General features: G+C 37.6%; 1 protein-coding gene across 2 annotated transcripts; it reads left to right on the top strand.

Annotated features, from left to right (window-relative positions):
* The first annotated feature begins 5,639 nt into the window (after positions 1–5,639).
* On the top strand, positions 5,640–16,131 carry LOC140841277 (uncharacterized). Of its 2 annotated transcripts, none has more exons than XM_073208571.1 (4): positions 5,640–5,984; positions 6,462–7,439; positions 15,224–15,271; positions 15,470–15,720. In XM_073208571.1, exons 1-4 carry the CDS (start codon positions 5,766–5,768, stop codon positions 15,491–15,493), a joined length of 1,269 nt encoding a protein of 422 aa, XP_073064672.1. In that variant the 5' UTR covers positions 5,640–5,765; the 3' UTR covers positions 15,494–15,720. The 2 variants fall into 2 exon arrangements, with proteins under 2 accessions (XP_073064672.1, XP_073064671.1); XM_073208570.1 differs by having other exon boundaries at positions 5,641–5,984; positions 15,429–16,131.
* The last annotated feature ends 5,646 nt before the right edge of the window (positions 16,132–21,777 follow it).

Consider the following 21,777-nt stretch of genomic DNA (forward strand, 5'->3'; position numbering starts at 1 on the left):
GCCCATCGTACTGCAGTATACACGATTTCACAGATTTTACCGATATCAACCCTGTTCCTAACGGCGACGTGACAGATACTACAGTAGCTAAGGACTCAACAGGCAATGAATGCATTAAAGCAAATCGCTCAGACATAAAAGTATGTGATGCACCAGTATCAATCAGTACGTAAGCAGGATAACCAGAAATAAAACAGTTACCTGCAACTACATCATCAGGTGCATCCTGTGCCTGCTCCTCGGTCAAAGCAAAAACTCTGGCCTGCTGTCTCGGAGGCTGGCTCGCGGTCTGGCCCCCTCCTGGCCTCTGCTGTGACAGAGTAGACGGTACTGGCTGAAAAGTATGCACGGCAGACGGTCGTCTACCTGTCTGAGCCGCTGATCCAGACGACTCAGCAGCCTGGGATCCCTGGGCACTCCTTTGGGGACACACTCGAGCAAAGTGTCCTTGCTGTCTACAGATACGACAGCTGCCAACTACTCCTCGGCACTGATCTGTGGAATGCCTCCCTCCACAAGTACCACAGTACGGTCCTGCATCGCGCTGGCTCTGACCGGTCTGTCTAGAGCCACTCGAACTGGACGAGGTAGTCCCTGATTTCTTGAATTGCTTCCCTCTAGCCTTCAAGAAATCCTTCTTTCCGCTACCGCTGCTGCCACCTTCAAATCGAGGAGGTTGTTGTTGTCCCGGTGCTGGAAGCACAAACGAAGCCTCTTTCTGCCTCATCAGGCCTGCCTCGGCTCCCTTGGCTCTATTCAGGGCATCGGTGAAGTTGTTGGGCCTCCCAGTATTTACCAGCGTAAAAATCTCAGGATTTAGGCCATTTATGAACTGATCTGCTACGGCCTCATCATGTTCAGCTACGTGGGGAGCAAATCGGAGCAATGTCGAAAACTTAGCCACATAATCCTCAATGTTCAACTGGCCTTGTTTCAGGTTTGCAAACTCGGCTCCCTTGTCCTTCCTATAAGAAACTGGAAAGAACCGTAGATAAAATTCAGTCTTAAACACATTCCAGGTAATTGCCGTACCTCGCTGTTCCAATGCCCTTATTGTCGTAATCCACCAGTGTTTAGCAACGTCATGCAACTGGTGTATTATCAGTTTCGCCCTCTTTTCCTCCGTATACTCCAAAGAGTCAAACAGTGATTCAATGTCGTCCAACCAACTTTCACAGTCCACGGAGTTCTCCGTACCTTTCAAAGTCGGTGGATGAAATGACTGAAACCGTTTCAGCAATTTCTCCATTGCTGTAGGTGTCACATCCATGGGAGGATTCGAGGTACTCCCCTGTTCTGGCATTCTCCTCGGAGGCATATCTGATAATTGAAGAGGTTAGTAATTCCAACTACCACTTACCAGTTTCAATCCTCCTCGGATCATCTTACAGCTGATCCATTCCAATAATATACAATACCATATCAATATCAGATAATTCAGGTAGCATATATTAAAACAGGAATCATGCTAGCAATCAAAAGCAGGAAAGAAAATCTCAATCTACCTCGCTCACTAGCTCCTATCTCAATCGCAAGGATCTATGGCTCTGATACCACCTGTTGTGGGGACCCGGACGCTAATCAAGTTCTTAATCATAAATGGGACTAATTAATCAATTAAAAACAGGGTCTAAATTTTTTTTTTAAAAATGCAGAACGTAGTGAAATCAAACCATATATACATATCAGTATATATATAAAATACCAGTCCTGTATTTCAACATTTATTCAAACTAGGGTTTAAAACTAAAGTCAAGTGTTTAACCCTACATCTAGTCCAAGTCCGGTGCCACCACTCTAATCACGATCTAGCTCTTCATCTCCTCGACCCTGAACCTGTCCCACCTGTTGTCGTACACATACAGACAAGACAACAGCCGGATAAACCGGTGAGAATATACACCCAGTATAAATCAATGAAACATGCAACCATATAAACAATATAAAGCATGTAATCAGGTAACATGAATATGTATCATAATCCGAAACATAAACAATACTCGTAGCTACATCATTTAAGACTAGACTCAATCCTAGTCTAGGGATCCCGGTTTCCAGATGTGGTATTCCTATATCGAATTCCGTAAAGGAGGGAACCATAATCTCTATTACTCGATATAACCAGTGCCCCGGTATTCCTATATCGAATTCCGTACTAGAAGAATTCCAACCCCTTTACTCGATATAACCAAATATGGTGTTCCTATATCGAATTCCGTAATGGATTCCATTACTCGATATAACCATACATCCAGTGTCCTGACCTATCCGTCATGGACTGTAGCTCTATCGCTAGCATCCTATCTTGTGACATCGTGCAATGTGCCGTGGCGATACCACCACTATCCGGCACGGTGTGTCACAAGACAGTTCGACTAATACCTGTCATCTAAATATCAAGAGCACAAGTATATTAATTAAATAAATGCAAATATCAATGCAATAAATAAAGTATGTGATTTAGGGAAACCCAAGTCCAAGCCGACTCAAGTCCATCTCCCAATACCACATTGACTTATACCTTTCTTTGCAGTCTCGGTTTCCCGCTCAGTCAAAGTCCTGACCTCAAGGCCTGTCTGGTACTGACAATATCAACAGTCTCATATCAATATACCAGTCAATTCCATAATAATCTGATCAATCTGGATTTAATTCAAAATCAACGGTATAACGGTACAATTCCAATATCTCCGTCTATACCAATTCACTAGATAATAGTTACAATCTATAACCCATATCCAATACAATCTCTAATCAATCCCTAATCCAAATCTGTTCGGTATCAACTGATTATAATCAGAAAATCATAACAATTCCATAATCAGTCTATTTCTTAATCTGACTTCGATTCTATGATGTCTACTATGTCAAGAACAACATATATGAGTTCCATTCAATTCTGACAATAGCATAATTTCAAAGCATGTCAAAACGTAGCAAAACTTACGTCAAAGTGTAGCCTACGTCGATAGGAACTCGGTACCGAAGTCGGAATCAAAATCAAACGGACGGATTGATCGCACGATTGAATTCTTGAATCAAGAAGCAAAGTTTTCCCCTGATTTCCCTTTTCTTTCCCCGGAAGAAATGCATGTGTATATATATATATATATACAACTTCCGCATGCACAAGGGCAAATGGCTCATCCTTGGCCAACCACGTCTCTCGCTCGGGCGGACATAAGTTTCCGCCCGGGCGAGTAACTCTCGGCCCTCGCAATTCAAGCAGTCTCGCTCGGGCGAGCACAAACTTCCGGCCGAGCGAGTAACTCTCGGCCCTCTTTCAGAATTCCGTCTCGCTCGAGCGGACAAAAACTTCCGCCCGGGCGAGACACTTTCGGCCCACCTCATGACTCTTCCTATTTCTTGGTCCGGGTTATAATCGTGTCCACTAATAATCAATAATCTCAGATTAACATGATACAAAATCTTGGGCATTACAGAGCTCATACTAATTTTTTTTTCCACGTCACAAGGTCCATTTTTAAGTATTTTAAACCCTTTTTCTACTTAAGTTTTAAAGTAAATAAATATTGTTTGATCATTACTTGTAATTTTAATAACTGAGCCTCACACATGACATATCATATATCTTTGTATAGATGCATGTTGTATTTATTATCGTTGTTCCATACGGAACATTTGTATGTGGACAATAACAAGTGAGTTGAGATTGAGTAGTCTATCTCAGTGTATATATGTATCTATATATCGGGAAATGTATATGTGATATGAGTTGTTTGTATGTAGTTGATTTCAGTAATTTGTGGACTTGTTTATACTGTGATGTGGCATTTTTAGTATTATAATCATAATCGACATATTTTAGAAACATTGTTAAGAAAAATTTTATTCGTTTTTCGCTGTATTTAATTAACTCTAACCAAATTGCATTGCAATAATGATTAGGAGTTAAGGACCCTCACAACAATATTAAATATTTATATTTTTCTGCGTAAACATGTGTTCAGCCATGATCGGTTATATGTGACTTTCATGAGGAGTTTCCCATCAATGTACGAAAATTTGGTAAAAAATGGAAAATACAAAATCGATTTGATGTGTATACAATGTTGTATTGTATACAAAGATATATTGATACGGTATATACGATGAGATTAAAAAAATGCGAGATATTAATCCCTTTTGTTTTATATAGTGAAAATAATATTTTTATACAAATTTTCTTAAGGCTCAAGCAACTTATTTTGAACTGCAAGACATCTCTTAAAGTTGTTGTTGTTGAACCACTTAGATGCCAACGACATAGAAGATATTCTTGTAGACCGAATGGATGCTACTACAAGATATCAAAAACATGAATTGTATTATAATTCTTGGTTTCTTATGGTATATTTCGATTGAATACTAATTATTTCACCTTCACAAATTTGATTTAAGTCAATTTATGTTATACTTAATTTAAAAACGATTTATCCAATTTGAAGCCTAAAAAAATACAGAAATTACTCGGGCTGAGGTCACATCGGGACAAATCATTCGACTTTAGGCTGTTGATTCTAAGAATTGTACAAAAGCTAAAGAAGCATGTGTAAAGACGTCCCATATAAATTCCACCTTTTTCATATAATCTAAAAGAATTGATTGGATTAAAGGATTAGATTTAACAAAGTTATATTATTATTTATCATTTTTGCTAATTTTGTAGAAAGGCATAGAAGCAAGAATAGAAGAAAAAAAATCATTGTTATGTGCATTCATAACTTAGATTAAGGATATCAATTTTTTTTTTTTTTTATAGAATATGATTCCCGTGAATTCTTATTTTGACAAAAATTTGATGTTAACATTGTTATACTTGTTTTGGGGATTTTTTTTGAGAGTTTTTATTCAATTCATTTTATAATATGTCAATTTAGTTAAGATACAACTTTTTTTTAAAATCCCTTTTAAAAAATCATCAACATATGTCATTATATTGAAATATTCAATGTTTTAAAAAGTGGCGGGTGGTAAGTGGGCGATTACCCACCTCCTAGAGGTTTACGTGGTTTTTTTTTTTTTTGTCTTTTTACATAAATATCTAATTTTCTTATTCATTTTTATATTTATTCAATAGTTAATTTATATTATATTTTAAAATCAAAATTAATGACATATTCATAATTTTGAGTTAATACAAATGGATTGAAAAATATGTGGAACAATATTTTTTAAAAATATAAAAAAAATTATATATTACATTAGACGGCCCGAGGAATTTGATCAACCTAAACAATGATAAGACAACCGATTTATTTAACAGTGCCAGAGAGAGCACTTAAAGATCTCAAGGGTGAGAAATTGACTAACGCTTATATCATACGTTCAATATATTAGCATCATATATTTGCTAATAATAATAAAAGATAAAAACTTCTGTGTGACGGTCTCACGAGTCGTATTTTATGAGTCCATAAAAAAATATTACTTTTTATGCTAAGAATATTACTTTTTATTGTGAATATCGGTTCGATTAACCGTCTCATAGATAAAGATTCGTGAGATCGTATAACAAGAGACCTAATCATAATAAAAATCTTTACTATTTAATAAATATTAGTGTGGCAAGATTATATATATATATATATATATATATATGTATATATGTATGTATGTATATATATTTTCCCCAAAAAGACACCTTACTTTTATCCTTCGATAAACTTAAGAAACTAAAACCCTGGTCCATCTGACGCCACTGTCAATCTCTTCTACAACCTATGGAATTATCGGAGTTGTAGAGCTATTGATCGAATCGATCCATGGCGGAGGAGGATACGGCAGCCGAGAGGATCAATGGCGAATACCATAGCGAGTCTAGTGACAGCTCGGAGGATGAGGGGACCGAGGATTACAAGCGTGGCGGATATCACGCTGTGAGGATCGGCGACACCTTCAAGAACGGCAGATACGTTGTTCAGAACAAGCTTGGATGGGGACACTTCTCCACTGTCTGGATGGCCTGGGACACTAATAAATCTGTACATTTTCTCGTTATTGTTTTTTTTTTTCCAGTTCCCGTTATTTTCTGCTCCTTGTGTTGGTGAATAAATCTCGCGAGTGATGTTAATTTTCCGTTATTGGAGTGTATTTCTAGGTTCTTGGCTTTATTAGTTCTTCACCCATTTGATTATCCTAGGAATAAGCGAAGACTGTCATTGAATGATTGTTATTATTTCTTTCATCAATGTAAACTTCTTTGGAAAACTAGACCTTGTGAGTCATAGTTGTGTTTAGGTGGGTAACGGGTGAGATTGATTTTTTCAGCTTTGGTTATTTTAATTGGAAGGAAAAATAATGCTTGAGTTCAAAAATTGGTTTTGAGGAAAAAAAAAACTCACTCTACTTTGTGCGCAAGGGTAGAAGGGAGAACATTTGGCTAGTTTTCTCATGATTGATTAATTGAAAGAGGAACTTATTTTTGTATGCTTTCTTTCCTTTTACGTTTCTGGTACTAGATTTATGTAGCTCTGAAAGTTCAAAAGAGCGCTGAACATTACACGGAAGCTGCTATGGATGAGGTGAGGATATTAAAACAGATTGCTGAAGGTGATCCAGAAGACAATAAATGTGTTGTGAAGCTTTTGGACCACTTCAAGCATTCAGGGCCAAATGGACAGCATGTGTGTATGGTTTTTGAATACTTGGGTGACAATCTGTTGACTCTGATTAAATATGCAGACTACAGAGGTGTTCCTCTGCACATGGCTAAAGAAATCTGCTTCCACATTTTGGTGGGATTGGATTATCTTCATCACCAGCTCTCAATTATACATACAGATTTGAAGCCAGAGAACATACTACTCCTGTCTATGATAGATATAGCCAAAGATCCGAGAAAGTCAGGCTCCCCTCTTGTTCTCCCATCCAGTAAAAGCAAGATTGTGCCCAAGCTTGAGCCTTCTAATGATCATAATAGTTCATATAGTGGCCTGTCTAAGAACCAGAAAAAGAAATCTCGAAGAAAAGCCAATCGTGCGGCTCAGAAATGTTTTGGGCCAGAAGGTTTTGAGAGAGCTGAGCTTGATAATGAAGCCAGTAGTCCTGAAGATTCTCAGCGGTATGGTAACTCCAATGGAGAGACTGTTGAAGAGGGAAGGATTACTTCGGTTGCAGAAGCAGAAACTAATAATGGAGCCAATGTTGAATGTAAAGTAACTAAGGTTCGTAAGAGAGGAAGTCGATCAGAGTGGCAGAAGCTCTTGGCTGAGATTGACCTAAAGTGCAAGTTGGTCGATTTTGGAAATGCATGTTGGACATACAAACAATTCACAACTGATATTCAGACGAGGCAATATAGATGTCCAGAGGTTATTTTAGGATCTAAGTACTCAACATCAGCTGACATGTGGTCACTTGCTTGTATTTGCTTTGAACTGGCCACTGGTGATGTTTTATTTGATCCACATACCGGTGATAATTATAGTCGTGATGAGGTATGTGGAACCCTTTCTTTGTTCTAGCTAGTATGCATTTTAACTATTGAATATCACACACGACATGACTCCTCAACTAGCTTAATCGGCTTGTCTTTGCTTAATATGTGTTACTCCACGATTCTGTTACATAATTATTTACTCAACTAATCCTTGTAGCACCTCTAATTTACAAAACTCGTTGTTTGTGTTGGAGTATTGTTTTCTCGCACCTAAGTGAAAGTTTAAAATTTTTAGTTTTGACATTCAAAAACATTTCTTGGGCGTCGTATGATTTAAAACATTCATATGATGTTTAGATCTATTTACCTTTGTGTATTTATCGCTGACTCTGACTATTCCGGTTTTTAAACGGATATAGCTCTTCTTGTAATTCCCTACGAATGGATCTCCCTTTTGATCGTCTAATTAGGTCCACGATCGAAGACTAGATTCCTTGTTTAGATTGCATTAGAGATCTTAAACAATTTTGCATCGAGACTGGATCGCCTGAATTCTAGAAATCTGGCGGTGATGTGGTCGTGGAGGTGGCCATGAATTTTTCTTGTGAAAATGGGGTGACCCAAATTTTATGATGGAGTTGTCTGCCAAAATCTTTATGTAAAACTTGTGCTATTTGACTTTGAATGAAATATTTATAAGCTTTTATACCTGATCACATCAGGAATCTCGTTCATATTAAGATTCATTCTAATCCCATTAGGATTCCTATTTTCATTAATTAATTAAAATTCTCATATTATTTTATCATGCAAAGTCAACTCTTGATAATTCATAATATTATATATATATGTAAAATTGAATAACCATTATTTAATTTATTGATTAATTGTTAATCAATTCTAGATCCCTCTAGAATATTTCATGAGAATCATGTACATATAGTAGTCGCTACTACTAACATTATTATTTTATTAGTAGACTGTAGATTCTTAATTTACTAAATAAATAATTGTGAGCTCATTATATCCTCGATCGACGATCAGACAACGTCGATTTACCGATGGTACAAATCTTGTTCATATAATGAAAATTGAAATTTTCGAAGATCAAAATTTAACTGATCCATTTTTGGCATCTGCCAGTTTTGTGAACTTCTTCACTAAACCAGACCTTTTCACTCTCCTCACTTAATTAACAGTTAAGCTAACTTCCAAAACTTTCAATACATGGAATCCACTTATAAACTCTTTTATAAGCAATCTGTTTGATCTCAATCAAACTACAATTAGCCAATTTCAACTCTTTGAACTTGGCTATCTCAACTGGAACACCGAATCCGATACTTGTATGACCCTCAATGGTTCAGAGATACAGATAGTCGTGGGTTCACAACTTCATGTGATTCAGAAATAACATTTATTCTTATTCAGTGCTTACCCTAAGTAGTCCCATTTTTTATCATCAATCCCTTGATCAAGACTGTCAGAACTCAAGTTTGATTGCACCTATCGGATCATAATAAGAGCGTCTAGTAACATCGCCTCATGATCCCTAGGTATCACTGATAGTGCCTGCAAGAACCTTAAGTTATGGTTAGTGTATAGTACGGTTCCTTCCTTTATCTCATATATCCCGATCGAATCTCCAATAATTGGTATATCTAGAGTTACAAATGAATTCGATAACGATGTGTTATATCTTTGAGTGATAATAGTGACATGGTATGTGCAACTGAGGAAATCCAAAATGCACATGTCTTGCTCTGGCCAGAGATTTCTTGGACTATTAACCATAGTTGTCAAAAGCGGGCGCCTCGGTTTCTTAAGCGCCAAAAATATGCGTGGTGCAAGGTATGTGCTTCGAGGAACTCAGAAGCGCTGCAGGTCGATGAAGCACATGCTTCTGTGCGCTTCGCTTTATGCGAAGATCGTTCACTGTGCGCTTCATAGAATCCACACATTTTTTTAAAAATCGCACAAAAAGTGCGATTTTAAGTCTGCCTAAGTCCTTTACAATTTTAAGCGTAAAAATTTAAGCCCGGCCCATCTAAACATTGTGTTTTGCTTTTGAAATCTCTCCACCCTCATCACCACTGCCTCGCTGCCGCGTCTCTCTTAAGAGCTTGTGTTTCTTCAACTGGTTGTTGGGGTGTGAGTTCTACTATTTCAGAGGTGAGTGGTTCCCGAATCTCTTCGAGTTCTATCATTCGGCCTTTTCTATTCAATTGAATCTCTTTCTCTAAGAAGTTGACATTCCTTGAATGAAAAACATTTGTTTCATTGAGATAATGTAAATGATATCCAATGGAATTCTTTGGATGATCACAAAGTAGCAAAAATTGGCTCTACTATCTAATTTGTTTCCCACTGCCTGCTTCACATAAGTAGGAAATCTCCATATTCTTAAAAAAATAATATTTGGGTAGTTTTCTAATCTATATCTCATATGAAGTTTTATCCACTGCTTTTGTATGGACTTGGTTCAACAATATTGCTGCTGGTTCAATTGCAATCCCCAAAGGATGACGCAATTAAGTGAATCCCATCATAGATCGAAACATGTCTATTAATGTTTGATTACGACGTTTTGACACATTATTCAATTGGGCTGTGGTAGGGGGAGTACATTGTGAGAGAATCACATTCTCCTTAAGAAAGTCTTGAAACTCAATATTTAAGCATTTTCCACATCGATCAGATCCAAGTGTTTTAATAATCTTTCATAATTGTTTCTCTACTTCAGCTATGAATTATTTGAACCTTTCAAAGGTTTCATACTTGTATCTCATTAAATACACACCCATACCTCGAGAAGTTATTAGTAAAGGTAATGAAGTATTATTGGTCATATCTTGTGCTAACACTTAGCGGACCATACACATGTGTATGGATTAAATCCAATGGATCATGTGTACGCCCACATTCCCAGGAAATGCCATCTTTCCTTTCAGACATGACTCGCATGTTTCAAGTGAGTTAATCTCTGACATGTCAAACATGTCCTTTCCCACTAGCTTGTACTTCATTCTTTGGGAAATATGTCCTAGCCTAGCGTGCCACAAGTGTGTTTGATTTAGACTATCTTGTTTTCTTTTGTTTGTTGTTTATATCGTGTTTACTTGGACATCGTTAATTGGAATATCATTTATTTTTAAATATAGAGATCGTTTTGTAATTTGCTTGTTCCAATTAAACTTTCGTTCTTGTTAATATTACAAACATCTTTAACAAATAAACAAGAAAATCCATTTTTGTCAAGTATAAAAATTGAAATAATGTTTTTAACCAAATCTGGAACATATAAAAAATCTCTAAAAAATAACTTAAAATTATTGTTTAATACCAACTAATGTCTCCTATTACTTTTGCAGCAACTCTTGCTCTATTGCTAATCCTAAGGAAAGTCTCTACATCTCTTAGCCTTCTATTTCTTGTCAACTGAAGAAGTTGAATTAATTGTGATATTTATTTCAATAAAACATACCATTGCCAGAACTTTTCTGAGCTAGATATTCCTTGCAATTGCGTTTCTAAGGTTCAGGCTTCTTGTAGTGGAAGCAAATATTTTCTACTTTATCGGGATTTGTGGGCCCTTTAGAATTGTTTGAAGCTCGCTTCCTTGATACTTGGTTTGTTTTTCTTGGAAGGAGCATGACGTTTCTCTCTTCCCTTTTGGGCCTTTCTTTCTCCCAGACGAGTTCACCAGGAAAACAGGTTTTTCCTTTTTGATAGCTGTTTCATAGCTAGTAAGCATGTTGATCAGATCTTCAAGGCCGCTCTCCAGCTTGTTCATATTGAAGCTTACCATCAACCTATCAAATGACGACGGTCGTGATAGTAGTTGAATATCTGTGGAGAATTCATTCGGAATAACAAGGTCAAGGACCACAAGCTTCTCGATGAGCCCAATCATTTTCACACCATGCTCATGGACCGAGGCTCCTTCTCGTTGGCGTGATGTCATGAGCTCCTTGACAGTAGCATGTCTTAATGGACGTGCTCACAGTTGACCATAAATGTCCGTAAATGTCAGCAACATTTACAGCTACCTTAAACTGCCTCTGCAATTCGTTTGACATAAAAGCCATCATATAACTCTTAGCTTGCATATCATGGTCTCACCATTTCTCAAGCCTAGCCAATTCCTCAACAAGGGCATTGGCAGTAGCCGTTTTCGGAAGCGCTTTTGTGCGCACATATGCTATTTTCTCAGAATTTAAAACAAATTTTAAATTCCTTAGCCAGTCTTGGTAGTTAGGTCCGGTTAGCTTGTTTTGATTGAGTATCATAGATAGAAGATTTTGCGACATCATAAATATACTGAAATAGAAATAGAATAAACATTACTAACTATTTTAAAATATTTTCTAAGCGTAAAATATGGACTTTTGTTTTACGAATTTCCTCACACTATTTTGACATTTTTACCACCATTTGATGAAAACGTGAAATACAATTTATTTAGTGATTACGCAAGACCCAATTGCTCAATTATGATCACGAAAATATCAACCAATCACAATTTCTAAAAGATAGAGCCCAATTATAACCCTCACGTATTTTTGCCACACATTTGAGGAGGATCCAATAATATGATACATTTATTTTCACATGTCGAGCCTGACTCATCAAGGTTGAATCTTAGTGGACGGTCACCATGAGATCTCCCAATAATATGAGCCGAAGTAATGAGAGTTCCACGTAGTTCACATAAAATATGTCCGTGGAAGTCATAGTTTTCCGGCGTCCAGGCCTCCCCAATAATATGAGCCAGACACTGACCGCCGGTAGCGTTCATCATGCAACCACCCTTGATGGAAGACAGGGAAATATTAAACTTTTTTTTTTAATTTTTCCTTTGATGGCTTATTTAAATTTTAAATCTTATCTAAAATGAGTATTTTTGTTTTAAAATTTATTTCATCATTAGTTTAAAAATCTCGTGCCAGGTTTGTTTGTATGTTTGCTGGATTCATGTAACTCTTGTTATTATATTAATAATAATACATACTGATCATTTATAATATATCACATGCATTATAAATAATAAAAGATGAGCAATAACCGATAGCTAATTGATCCATATTAGTCGTATATAGATCTATGTCTAAAACCTAGGTAAATGCAGAGATGCAAATGCAATATTACATAAGCCTCCAATATTTTACATTTCATCGATCTTCAAGACTCTTGAGTATTTGAACACCATCTTCAAATCTTGATCGTCCTTTAAATCTAAAACTTACATTAAATTTCCATGGAATATTGAGATATTTAGGGGTGAGAATGAGCCATAAACCAGGCCTACTATAACTAATTATCAAATAATTAAAAACATAACATGTAAAATATCCCAACATATATATAGCAAATTGATCATGGATCTCGATCATTGTTTTATCATATAATCAAATATTTTATTAATCTATATCACATATTATCAAAAAATCATATATCTTGTAAATTATTAATGACCGACATAATTAGAAATAAGTAAATTAATAAGTTAAATAAACATCTTTATTTAACTTAAATTATTTAATTAATAATTAAATTTCTTGTAAAACATTGTACTGTACTGCCCGAATGGTTGAGCACTGGTGTTCGGGCAGCCCTAAGCCCTGCCCACCCAAAAATATATATATTTTTAATTTAAAGTAGCGCTTCCCGATACGGCTGGTGCCTGTCTGCGCGTGCTGCCCGGAACAGTTCCAGGCAGCCGCAAAATTTTTTTTGTTTTGAAAAAGGTTTTTCTGGGGTTGTGATTTTCTAGAATTTCAAATGCGGTTGGAAATGAAATAATCGACACGATTTAAACAATAACAAAAACAGACGATCGAGAAAATAAGGCTCTGATACCACTGTTGGAGTACCTTTTTTCTCGCACTCAAGATGCCTGAGAAGTTTAAAAATTTTAGTTTTGACATTCTAAGCATTCCTTGAGCGTCGTATGATTTACAACGTTCATAGAGTATTTAGATTTGTTTGCTTTTGCATATTTAATGTCTACTCTGACTATTTCGATTTTTAAGCGGATATAGCACTTCTACTAAATTCTCTACAAACGGATCTCCCCTTTGATCATCTAATCTGGTCCATGATTGAAAACTGGATTCCTTGTTTAGATTACACTAGAGTTATTTCATATGACTTATGAAATATTTATAAGTTTTGATTCCTGATAACATCAGGCATCCCGCTACTAATTGTGAACTCTTTGTAGCGCGATCAACGATCAGACAACACCGATGTACCGAGAGTACAAATCTTGTTCATCTAATGAAAATTGAAACTTTCGAAGATCAAAATTTCCACTGATCCATTTTTGGCCTTTGTCAATTTTATGAACTCCTTCACTAAAACAGACAGTTTCACCCTCCTCGCTTAATTAATAGTTAAGCTAACTCGACAAATTTCAATACATGGAATACACTTATAAACTCGTTTATAAGCATTCTGTTTGATCTCAATCAAATTACAGTCGCTATATTCCACTTTTTGAACTTGACTATCTCAACGGGAACACAAAATTCGATACTTTTGTGACCCTCAATGGTTCAGAGATGCGACTAGCTGTGGGTTAACAATTTCCTTTTATTCATAATACTATTTATTCTTGTTCAAGCTTATCATAATTAGTGTCGTTCTTTTCATCAACTCATTGATCAAGAATGTCAGAACTCAAGTCTGATTGCACCTATCGAATCATGGTAAGAACGTCTAGTAGCAATGGCTCATAATCACCTAGGTATCATTGATAGTGCCTGCAAGAACATTAAGTTATGATTAGCTTATAGCATGGTCCCTTCAACTCATGTATCCCGATCGAATCTGTAACTTTTGGTATATCGAGAGTTGCACATGAATTCGATAACGATGTGATATATCTTTGAGTTATAATAGTGACATGATATATGTAACTGAGGAAACTTCTTTCCAAAATGCACATATCTTACTCTGTCCAGAGTTTCTTTGTTCTATTAACTCATCAGATAACATATGATATCTTCACATGTAGGGAAACGGTGAATCCCGGACTACAAAGTATCGTCTCCTACATATTTCGAAACTATACCCAACTCGCCACCTGATGACCCTCAATGGAGTCGGTAAATGGATCGAAGTACATGCTTGTATGCTTCCATACTGTCCCGGATTTAAGGACTAATGGTGTACAACCATAATTGCGGACTATTCCACTCGATAATGATAACCACTTGGACAGTTCGAAGGAGCGTTGTTCAGTGCATCATCAAATGATCAATCATACGTATGAATGAACATTTCCACGTCCTTACCAATTAAACATGACGTTTATATCAGATATGCTAGTCTCAAGTTCAAGTGACGTGTGTCCTTATTTTAGGCGGCTGAGTCGACTAAGAACCTGTTTAAAATATACGGTACACTTCTTGATGAGTTTCATGATCTTACGTTGAGAGGCAGACCTCATGGTACTTACAGTATATACAAGAACTTTATCTATGCAGCTTGCAATGTTATACAGATGAAGTAAAGGACATAATAATTGGATAAAGTCTTAAAATATTATTAAAATAGAGATTGTTTTTACATAAGAGTCAATAAAGTCCAAATCACAAGTTGTGTTGTTGGGCACCTACTCTAACTGCTTGTACTTCCAAAAATGTAGTGGTTGACCTGAATAGGTTGCTTCTTCATTTTTCAAGTGAATTTTTCTCAACTTTAGATTCATTTACCAAAGGAAACGACATTGTGTTGCTTGTGTTGGTGGGGGTGGGGTGGGGTGTAGTTTGTAAGTGTTCATTTTATATAAATAGCCAGTTAATGCTATATACCTATTACTTTTTATTGACTCTGAAGGATCATTTGGCCTTGATGATGGAGCTCCTTGGAATAATGCCGCGCAAGGTGAGCGGTTTCTGTCTTCTTATTTTATAGCAAATCCCTCCCATCAACCTTGAATAGAATCTTCTTTGAAATTGTATGTGGCTTGCACCGTGCAGCTTGCTGCCCTTGATATATACTTTCTGAAATCTCGTGTTGTTTGATAAAACATAATCTGCAGGTAGCCTTAGGCGGGCGTTACTCACGTGAATTCTTTAACAGATTTGGAGAACTGAGACATATTAGAAGGTTAAAATTTTGGCCTCTTGATAAGGTGCTCATGGAAAAATACGAGTTCTGTGAACAGGACGCGAATGAGACGGCAGATTTTCTTGTTCAGATGTTAGAATTTGTGCCTGAGAAGAGACCAACTGCAGCACAATGTCTTAATCATCCATGGATTAGAGGACGGCCTCGACAGCTTACGCCCTCTCTGTCTCAAAAGGTGATTGACAATGGTGGTTCCGACAAGAAATGTGAGAACGATGGAAGGGAAGCAATGGAGGTCAGAGTCGGAAGCATTGTTATTGATGTAATTTCGACTGAGAAAGACTGTGATTCCAAGTTTAAAGCACGCGTTTCAAAACAGTCATAAATTGGGATTTGATTATGTCTTTGATCCATCTTGAATCTCCAGTGAGGTGCCATTTTTGTAAACCCTCTGCTTATGTTGAGGTTGGTTCTTTGGATTTTTCTTTTGTTGCTATTATCCTACTTGAGCCAGGAGAATGGTGAAAGGCTAAATTCGAGTGCTTGTATTTCGCCATGACAATGGTTTTTCACTTATAGGGGAAGCGTGCCAATGCACCCTACAAGGCATCTTTGTTGTAATTTCTGGACCCTCTTCCAATTAGTATACATCTATACCTCTGTGCTCTGCTCTATCTGAATATTTTCAAATACAATGATAATATAGTGGCACCACACATGCTACAAATCACATTAACGTTTGCATGTTGCATGCTCTTGTTGTATGTTTAGTGCACGTTTGAGTGCAAACAAACAGAATTGCATTGTGGCTACGATTAGGCATTTTAATGCAGGACTTGTAAACTGAAATTGAAATCAGCACCCAAAATACTAAAACCGAAATCGTCCATCGGTTACGGTTCTAGAACCATGAACTAAACCGAGGATTTGCGATTGGGTTTTGATATTTAAAAACAAATTCAAGATTGTAAGCGTATAGAACTATAACAAAAGTCGTTCATTAATATCGAACTTTAAGATATGCATAACTTGATTTATTTACGAAACTGTTTATTTGTATAAATCAAATCCGATCTTTTAATAAATAAAATAATATACTTGTAGCATTTGTGATTGTTAAATAATTGATTTTTCACTACACAAATCGACTTCCTTTTGAAATCCACGGAAACAAATTTCAATTATTGGTTCAAGCAGTCCAATTCCGAACTACAATAGTCGATTATGGCACTAAAACCAAATCCACATGAATTCTGGCCCATTTGAACTGGAGTTCCAATTTAGGCTCAATTTGAAATTGTTGGAAACAGGCATGCATTTGCTGCTTCAATCCAGAGAAGTTGTAATTGGTTCCTACCTGGGTACCCTCGAGTAGAAGGAGCATGCCCAAAATGCGAGAAAATGAGAAATTGTGCAAAACTTTGATAGTTCGATCAACAATACATTGTCCATCTGCATAAAATAATACAAGAAATTGTTAGATAATTGGTGAGTAGTGAATAAAAAGGAGTGAGAGTTATCCCACATTGAAAAATAAGCCAAGTATAGTCTTCCTTATTAACTCCAAGTTTGAGTTGAGGATTTGAGCCCCAAGGAGCATCAGATTTTTTTTGGATGGGGAAGACGCTGATAGGCTAGATCTCGGTGAAACACATACGCGCAGCCAGTTCGGTAAGGCCAGGTCAGGTCTTTTAACCGTATTAATCTTGTTGGACAGAATTTATTTGGAAAATAATTTTTATTTTCGAAATAAAGATTGCCCTTCCAGTCCGAACCAGTGCGTCCAAAGTTTGCACCCTCCAGTCTGAACCAATGCGTCTCGTGTGGCCGTTCTTTGGCGAAAAAACTGTGCGTCCCCTTGCTTTTGCGCGTCCCATGGCTTTATTACAGAAGGATGCTGTGAGGACTGAATATTTTTGGTTAATCAACATTCATTCTCAATTAATCATGTATAAGGAAATTTAAGAGCATGTGATGTTTTGTATAGGATTTTCATAGTGGAGAATATTTTATATGAGAATAAATTGGAGATACAAGATCAAGTCATTAAATGAGGCATATCAAGGCATATTTTCGAATTTTGGGGAATATATTGCAAAGATGGAAGGTAATATACTAGACCTAGAAGACTAATGCATAAATATTGCCTATTTTCGAAAATCCCCTCAATTAGCCACCATATTTTCGAAAATATTAAGGTGGGGAATCAAAGATTTAAATCCCACGAAATTGGAAGATAAATCAGCAACAATGAGAAAATATTAAGGTGGGGAATCAAAGATTTAAATCCCACGAAATTGGAAGATAAATCAGCAACAATGACAAGGAAATTGGAGTCAAATATTGTGAGATTTATGTCAATCTTGAGCATGATTTTAGTGTCATAATTAACTCCCTCTCCCTCACCTATAAATACCACATCAAAGCCTAGCATTCCTACACTAATTTCGAAACTCTCTTGCTGAAAATTTCGAAAATTCAGCAACCTCTCCATAGCCGAAACTCTGCTCAAATATTGTCCCAAAGTTAACCTAAAAGTCGAACCGAAGCGCTGCCCGGACGAGGAGCGAGGAACGATCTAAATTCCGAAGCCAAGCATCCACGTTTTCTTAGCATTCAAACACTGTAGGTGGGCTGTTTTAAATTTTGGTCTTATGCATATGAAGCTTTCGGTTTTTGGTTTTAAAATTCGGTCGAGCAACGTCTCTTGTCTATACGTTTTTACGAAATTTTGGTACGTTATGTTTGGCACTGTGAGGACTCCCTGAAAATGGGCGGAATTCTAACATATGGCCCTCAACGGTGGGATAGAACCGTTTTATGGCCTCTCCCGCTTAGAGGATCAAAACTTAGGGACTGACGTCAGTAAACCGTTAAAGGTGAAAAATCGCAGTGTTGTTATGTTATTGATACGAAGTTATGTTTATGAAAAGCATGCTGTATTTATATGTATGTTTAGAAAATGTATAAAATTGTTATGTTGTGTTCAATATCCCCCATTTACTGAGTATTCCCAAAATACTCATCTCCCTTACTCTCCCCTCCCAGATAAGTCCGAAGAACATGTTGAGGAAGAAGAGTCTGAACAGTTTTGGGGCTGGTGATTCACGAGATTAGTAATAGATTTTATTTCGAGTTTTATGATTTAATGAATTGTAAGACGCTTCCGCATTGATCACTATTTCGTTTGGATTTAGTTATTGTAAAGACAATTGTTACATTTAAATTATGAGTTATAAACTGGTTTGGTTTATACTGTGCTACAAAGGCTTGTTGTTTTGATTGTGTGATTGTTAAACAATGCCGGTGTCAATCCCGAGTTTCAGGGCGTGACATTTAAGTTGTATCAGAGCAGCCAGGTTCATAATCCGGTTGGGGAAAATGAGAAATTTTTTACAAAAAAAAAAAATTTCGGTGGGATTTTTGAGAAAGGCAAATGCTATCCCCTCCGAAACGGTCCAAAAAGTGGAAATCATCACTTTGTCGCGAGGTAGCGGCTGATATCGCGAAATTCCTCCGTTTAGGCCTCTGAAACGTCATTTTTTCCGTTTTAGGAAATATTCGTAGACCCTATAACTTATCGTAGAAAATTCCGAATTCGATTCCGTCGATTGTTCTGGAATCCTCTCGACATATGCTTCGAACCCATATGTCTAATTCCAAAACTTTCCATTTTTGGAAAGTTTATGTAAATTTCGAAAATTTCATATATATTGTATATTTTTCTTTGTTATGTGTTGTCTCTTTCCGATTCTGAGCATTTCCATTTTGATTTCAGGAAATGGCTCCATCTACTCCCATGAGACCCCACACCCGTGCCCAAGCTGACATTCGTCTGAAGGAGCTTGCCCTTCACTATCAGTCTCGTCGGATTCCACGACTTAGAGCCAGATTGAGTGAGAGGAGGAGTGAGGTCGAAACCTTAGCTGCTGAGAAATAGGAGATTCAGGTCCGCCTTAACCAGTCGATCTATCAGGGCGAGCTAGTTAGAGGTGATAACATGGACCTAAGAGATGTCATAGAACAGGGCAAGTATCAACATGGAAAGTTACGAGAGGCTATGGAGCGTTATCGCAAGGAACTGGAGGAAGAGAAACAACCGAATGCCAAGGGTAAGAGAAGAGTGGAAAATTTGTGTGAGGCCATGAACAGCCTCGCGTATGTAAACCAACGTCTGACCCAATAGGCGGAAGCTCTAAGGACCAACTCAAGCAGAAGAAACAATATCATCTGCAGTATCAGCAGCATTGGAACGACGAGATGGATGTGGCTGAGGCAGAGATACAGGGACTTAAGGCACATGTGGCACAGTTCACAGAAGAGAATGCCCAGCTCACCCATATGGTGAAGATATTTCAAGAGGAAGAGCCAGAGGAGGAACCAGAAGAGGAGGAGCCAATAGAGATCGATGAGCCTATAGCTGCCACAGGAGATGGAGAGATAGATGATTAGAGTTTCTTAATAACCTTTCCTTATTACTAGGAGTTTATCTTTCCATTGTTGCTATTTTATTTCAGTTAGTACGATTTGTTTCTTTCAGTACTATTTGTTGCATTCAGTTGTTCATCTACATTTAAAAATTAATAAAGTTATGTTTATTTATTAATCTCAGTTGTTCCAGCATAACTTAATTATTCAATCATGTCATTATACACATCAAATTCTTAGAAGCGTTTAAATTGTAGGATATGGCCGGTAGACCACCAAGACAAAACCGCAACCTCCGTTATGCTAACAACAACAACAATGCCAACGAAGGAGATAATGGACCACCACCTGGGTTCAGTCTTAACCAGGCCGACCTGATGGCCATAGCCACGATCGTGGCAACAACACTGCAAGGGTTAGTAAACCGAATGCCAATCAACCACCACCACCTCCACCGCAGCACGAAGTCAAGTTCCACTATGAGTCACTGCGCAAGAATAGGTGTCCAACTTTCAGTGGCACTGTCGACCCTGAAGTTAGCCAGAGTTGGCTAAAAAGCGTGGAGACTCAGTTGCGACTGTTGGAAGTCCCTGAGGTACTAAAAGTGGATGTGATAGTGCCTTTCCTGGAAGATCGAGCAGGAAAGTGGTGGGAATCAATCTCGCTAGCCATGACAGCTACAGGACCAATCATGTGGCAACGTTTTAAGGAAGCTTTCCTGAAACAATATTATCCCGCCGAGGTCAGACTGCAGAAACTGAGTGAGTTTGAAAATTTCAGTCAAGCTCCAGACATGTCAGTTGTGGAATACACCTCCCAGTTCAATGCCTTAGGATCTTATGTTCCGGCAATCACGGCGGACGAAGTTCTGAAATTGCACCGCATTAAGAAAGGGTTGCACAGCAGGATCTAATCAGCTCTAGCAGTCTACCAACCTTCAAATTTTTCAGACCTGATGGGCGCAACTATCTGAGCTGAAACTGATATCCAGCTCAGGGAGAAGGAATTTAAGAACAAAAGGCCTATGAGTAGTCAGTCCTCGCATGGAAGTCAGACTTTCAAGAATCCTAACCAGTTCGGTGGGCCATCTAAGGGGCCTACACCTGCCGCAAGCTACCAAGCTATTAATCCTTGCCCAACTTGCCATTTACGACACCTGGGGGAGTGTCGTAGAACGACCGGTGTCTGCTTTGGATGCGGAAACCAGGACACCGTATGGCAGAATGTCCATACGCCACCAACAGGACAAGTGGACTAGGTAAAAAAGACGGGTCAAACTCCGGGTTGAATGCCAATAAGCCCCAGGAGAACAAACCGAATGCCAGGGTGTTTGCCATCACACAAGAGGAGGCAGACGACGTGAACGATGTCATGTCAGGTACCATATTTATTCAGCAAGTGCCTGCTTATGTTTATTTGACTGCGGTGCTACACATTATTTTATGTCTAAGATATTTGCTAAGAAGTTAGGATGTAAGCCCGAGAAACTAAATGAGCCCTTTCGAATATCCACACCAACAAGTAGGGCCATTGAAACTCACAAAATTTACAAAGATTGTAAAATCAGTATTAGTGATCAGACTTTTAGCGCCGACTTGATACAATTGATCATGGTCAATTTCGACATCATCTTAGGGATGGATTCCTTATGAAGAAATAGTGCGATGGTAGATTGTAAGGGAAAGAGAGTCAAAATCCGAACCCCAGATCAGGAGGAAGTCGTGTTTAACGGTAAATCCAAGGAACGGAAATCGCTGCTTTCCGCCTCTAAAGCTTGGAAAATCTGGAGAAGACATTTACCTAGCAATGATCACTGAAATAAATGAAGAAGTCGAGCTGAAACTGGAGGACATCCCGATAGTGAGAGAGTTCCCAGATGTTTTTCCAGAAGA

This window comes from Primulina eburnea, chromosome 9, assembly GCF_022965805.1.
Source record: "Primulina eburnea isolate SZY01 chromosome 9, ASM2296580v1, whole genome shotgun sequence".
In the NCBI taxonomy this organism is placed as follows: domain Eukaryota; kingdom Viridiplantae; phylum Streptophyta; class Magnoliopsida; order Lamiales; family Gesneriaceae; genus Primulina; species Primulina eburnea.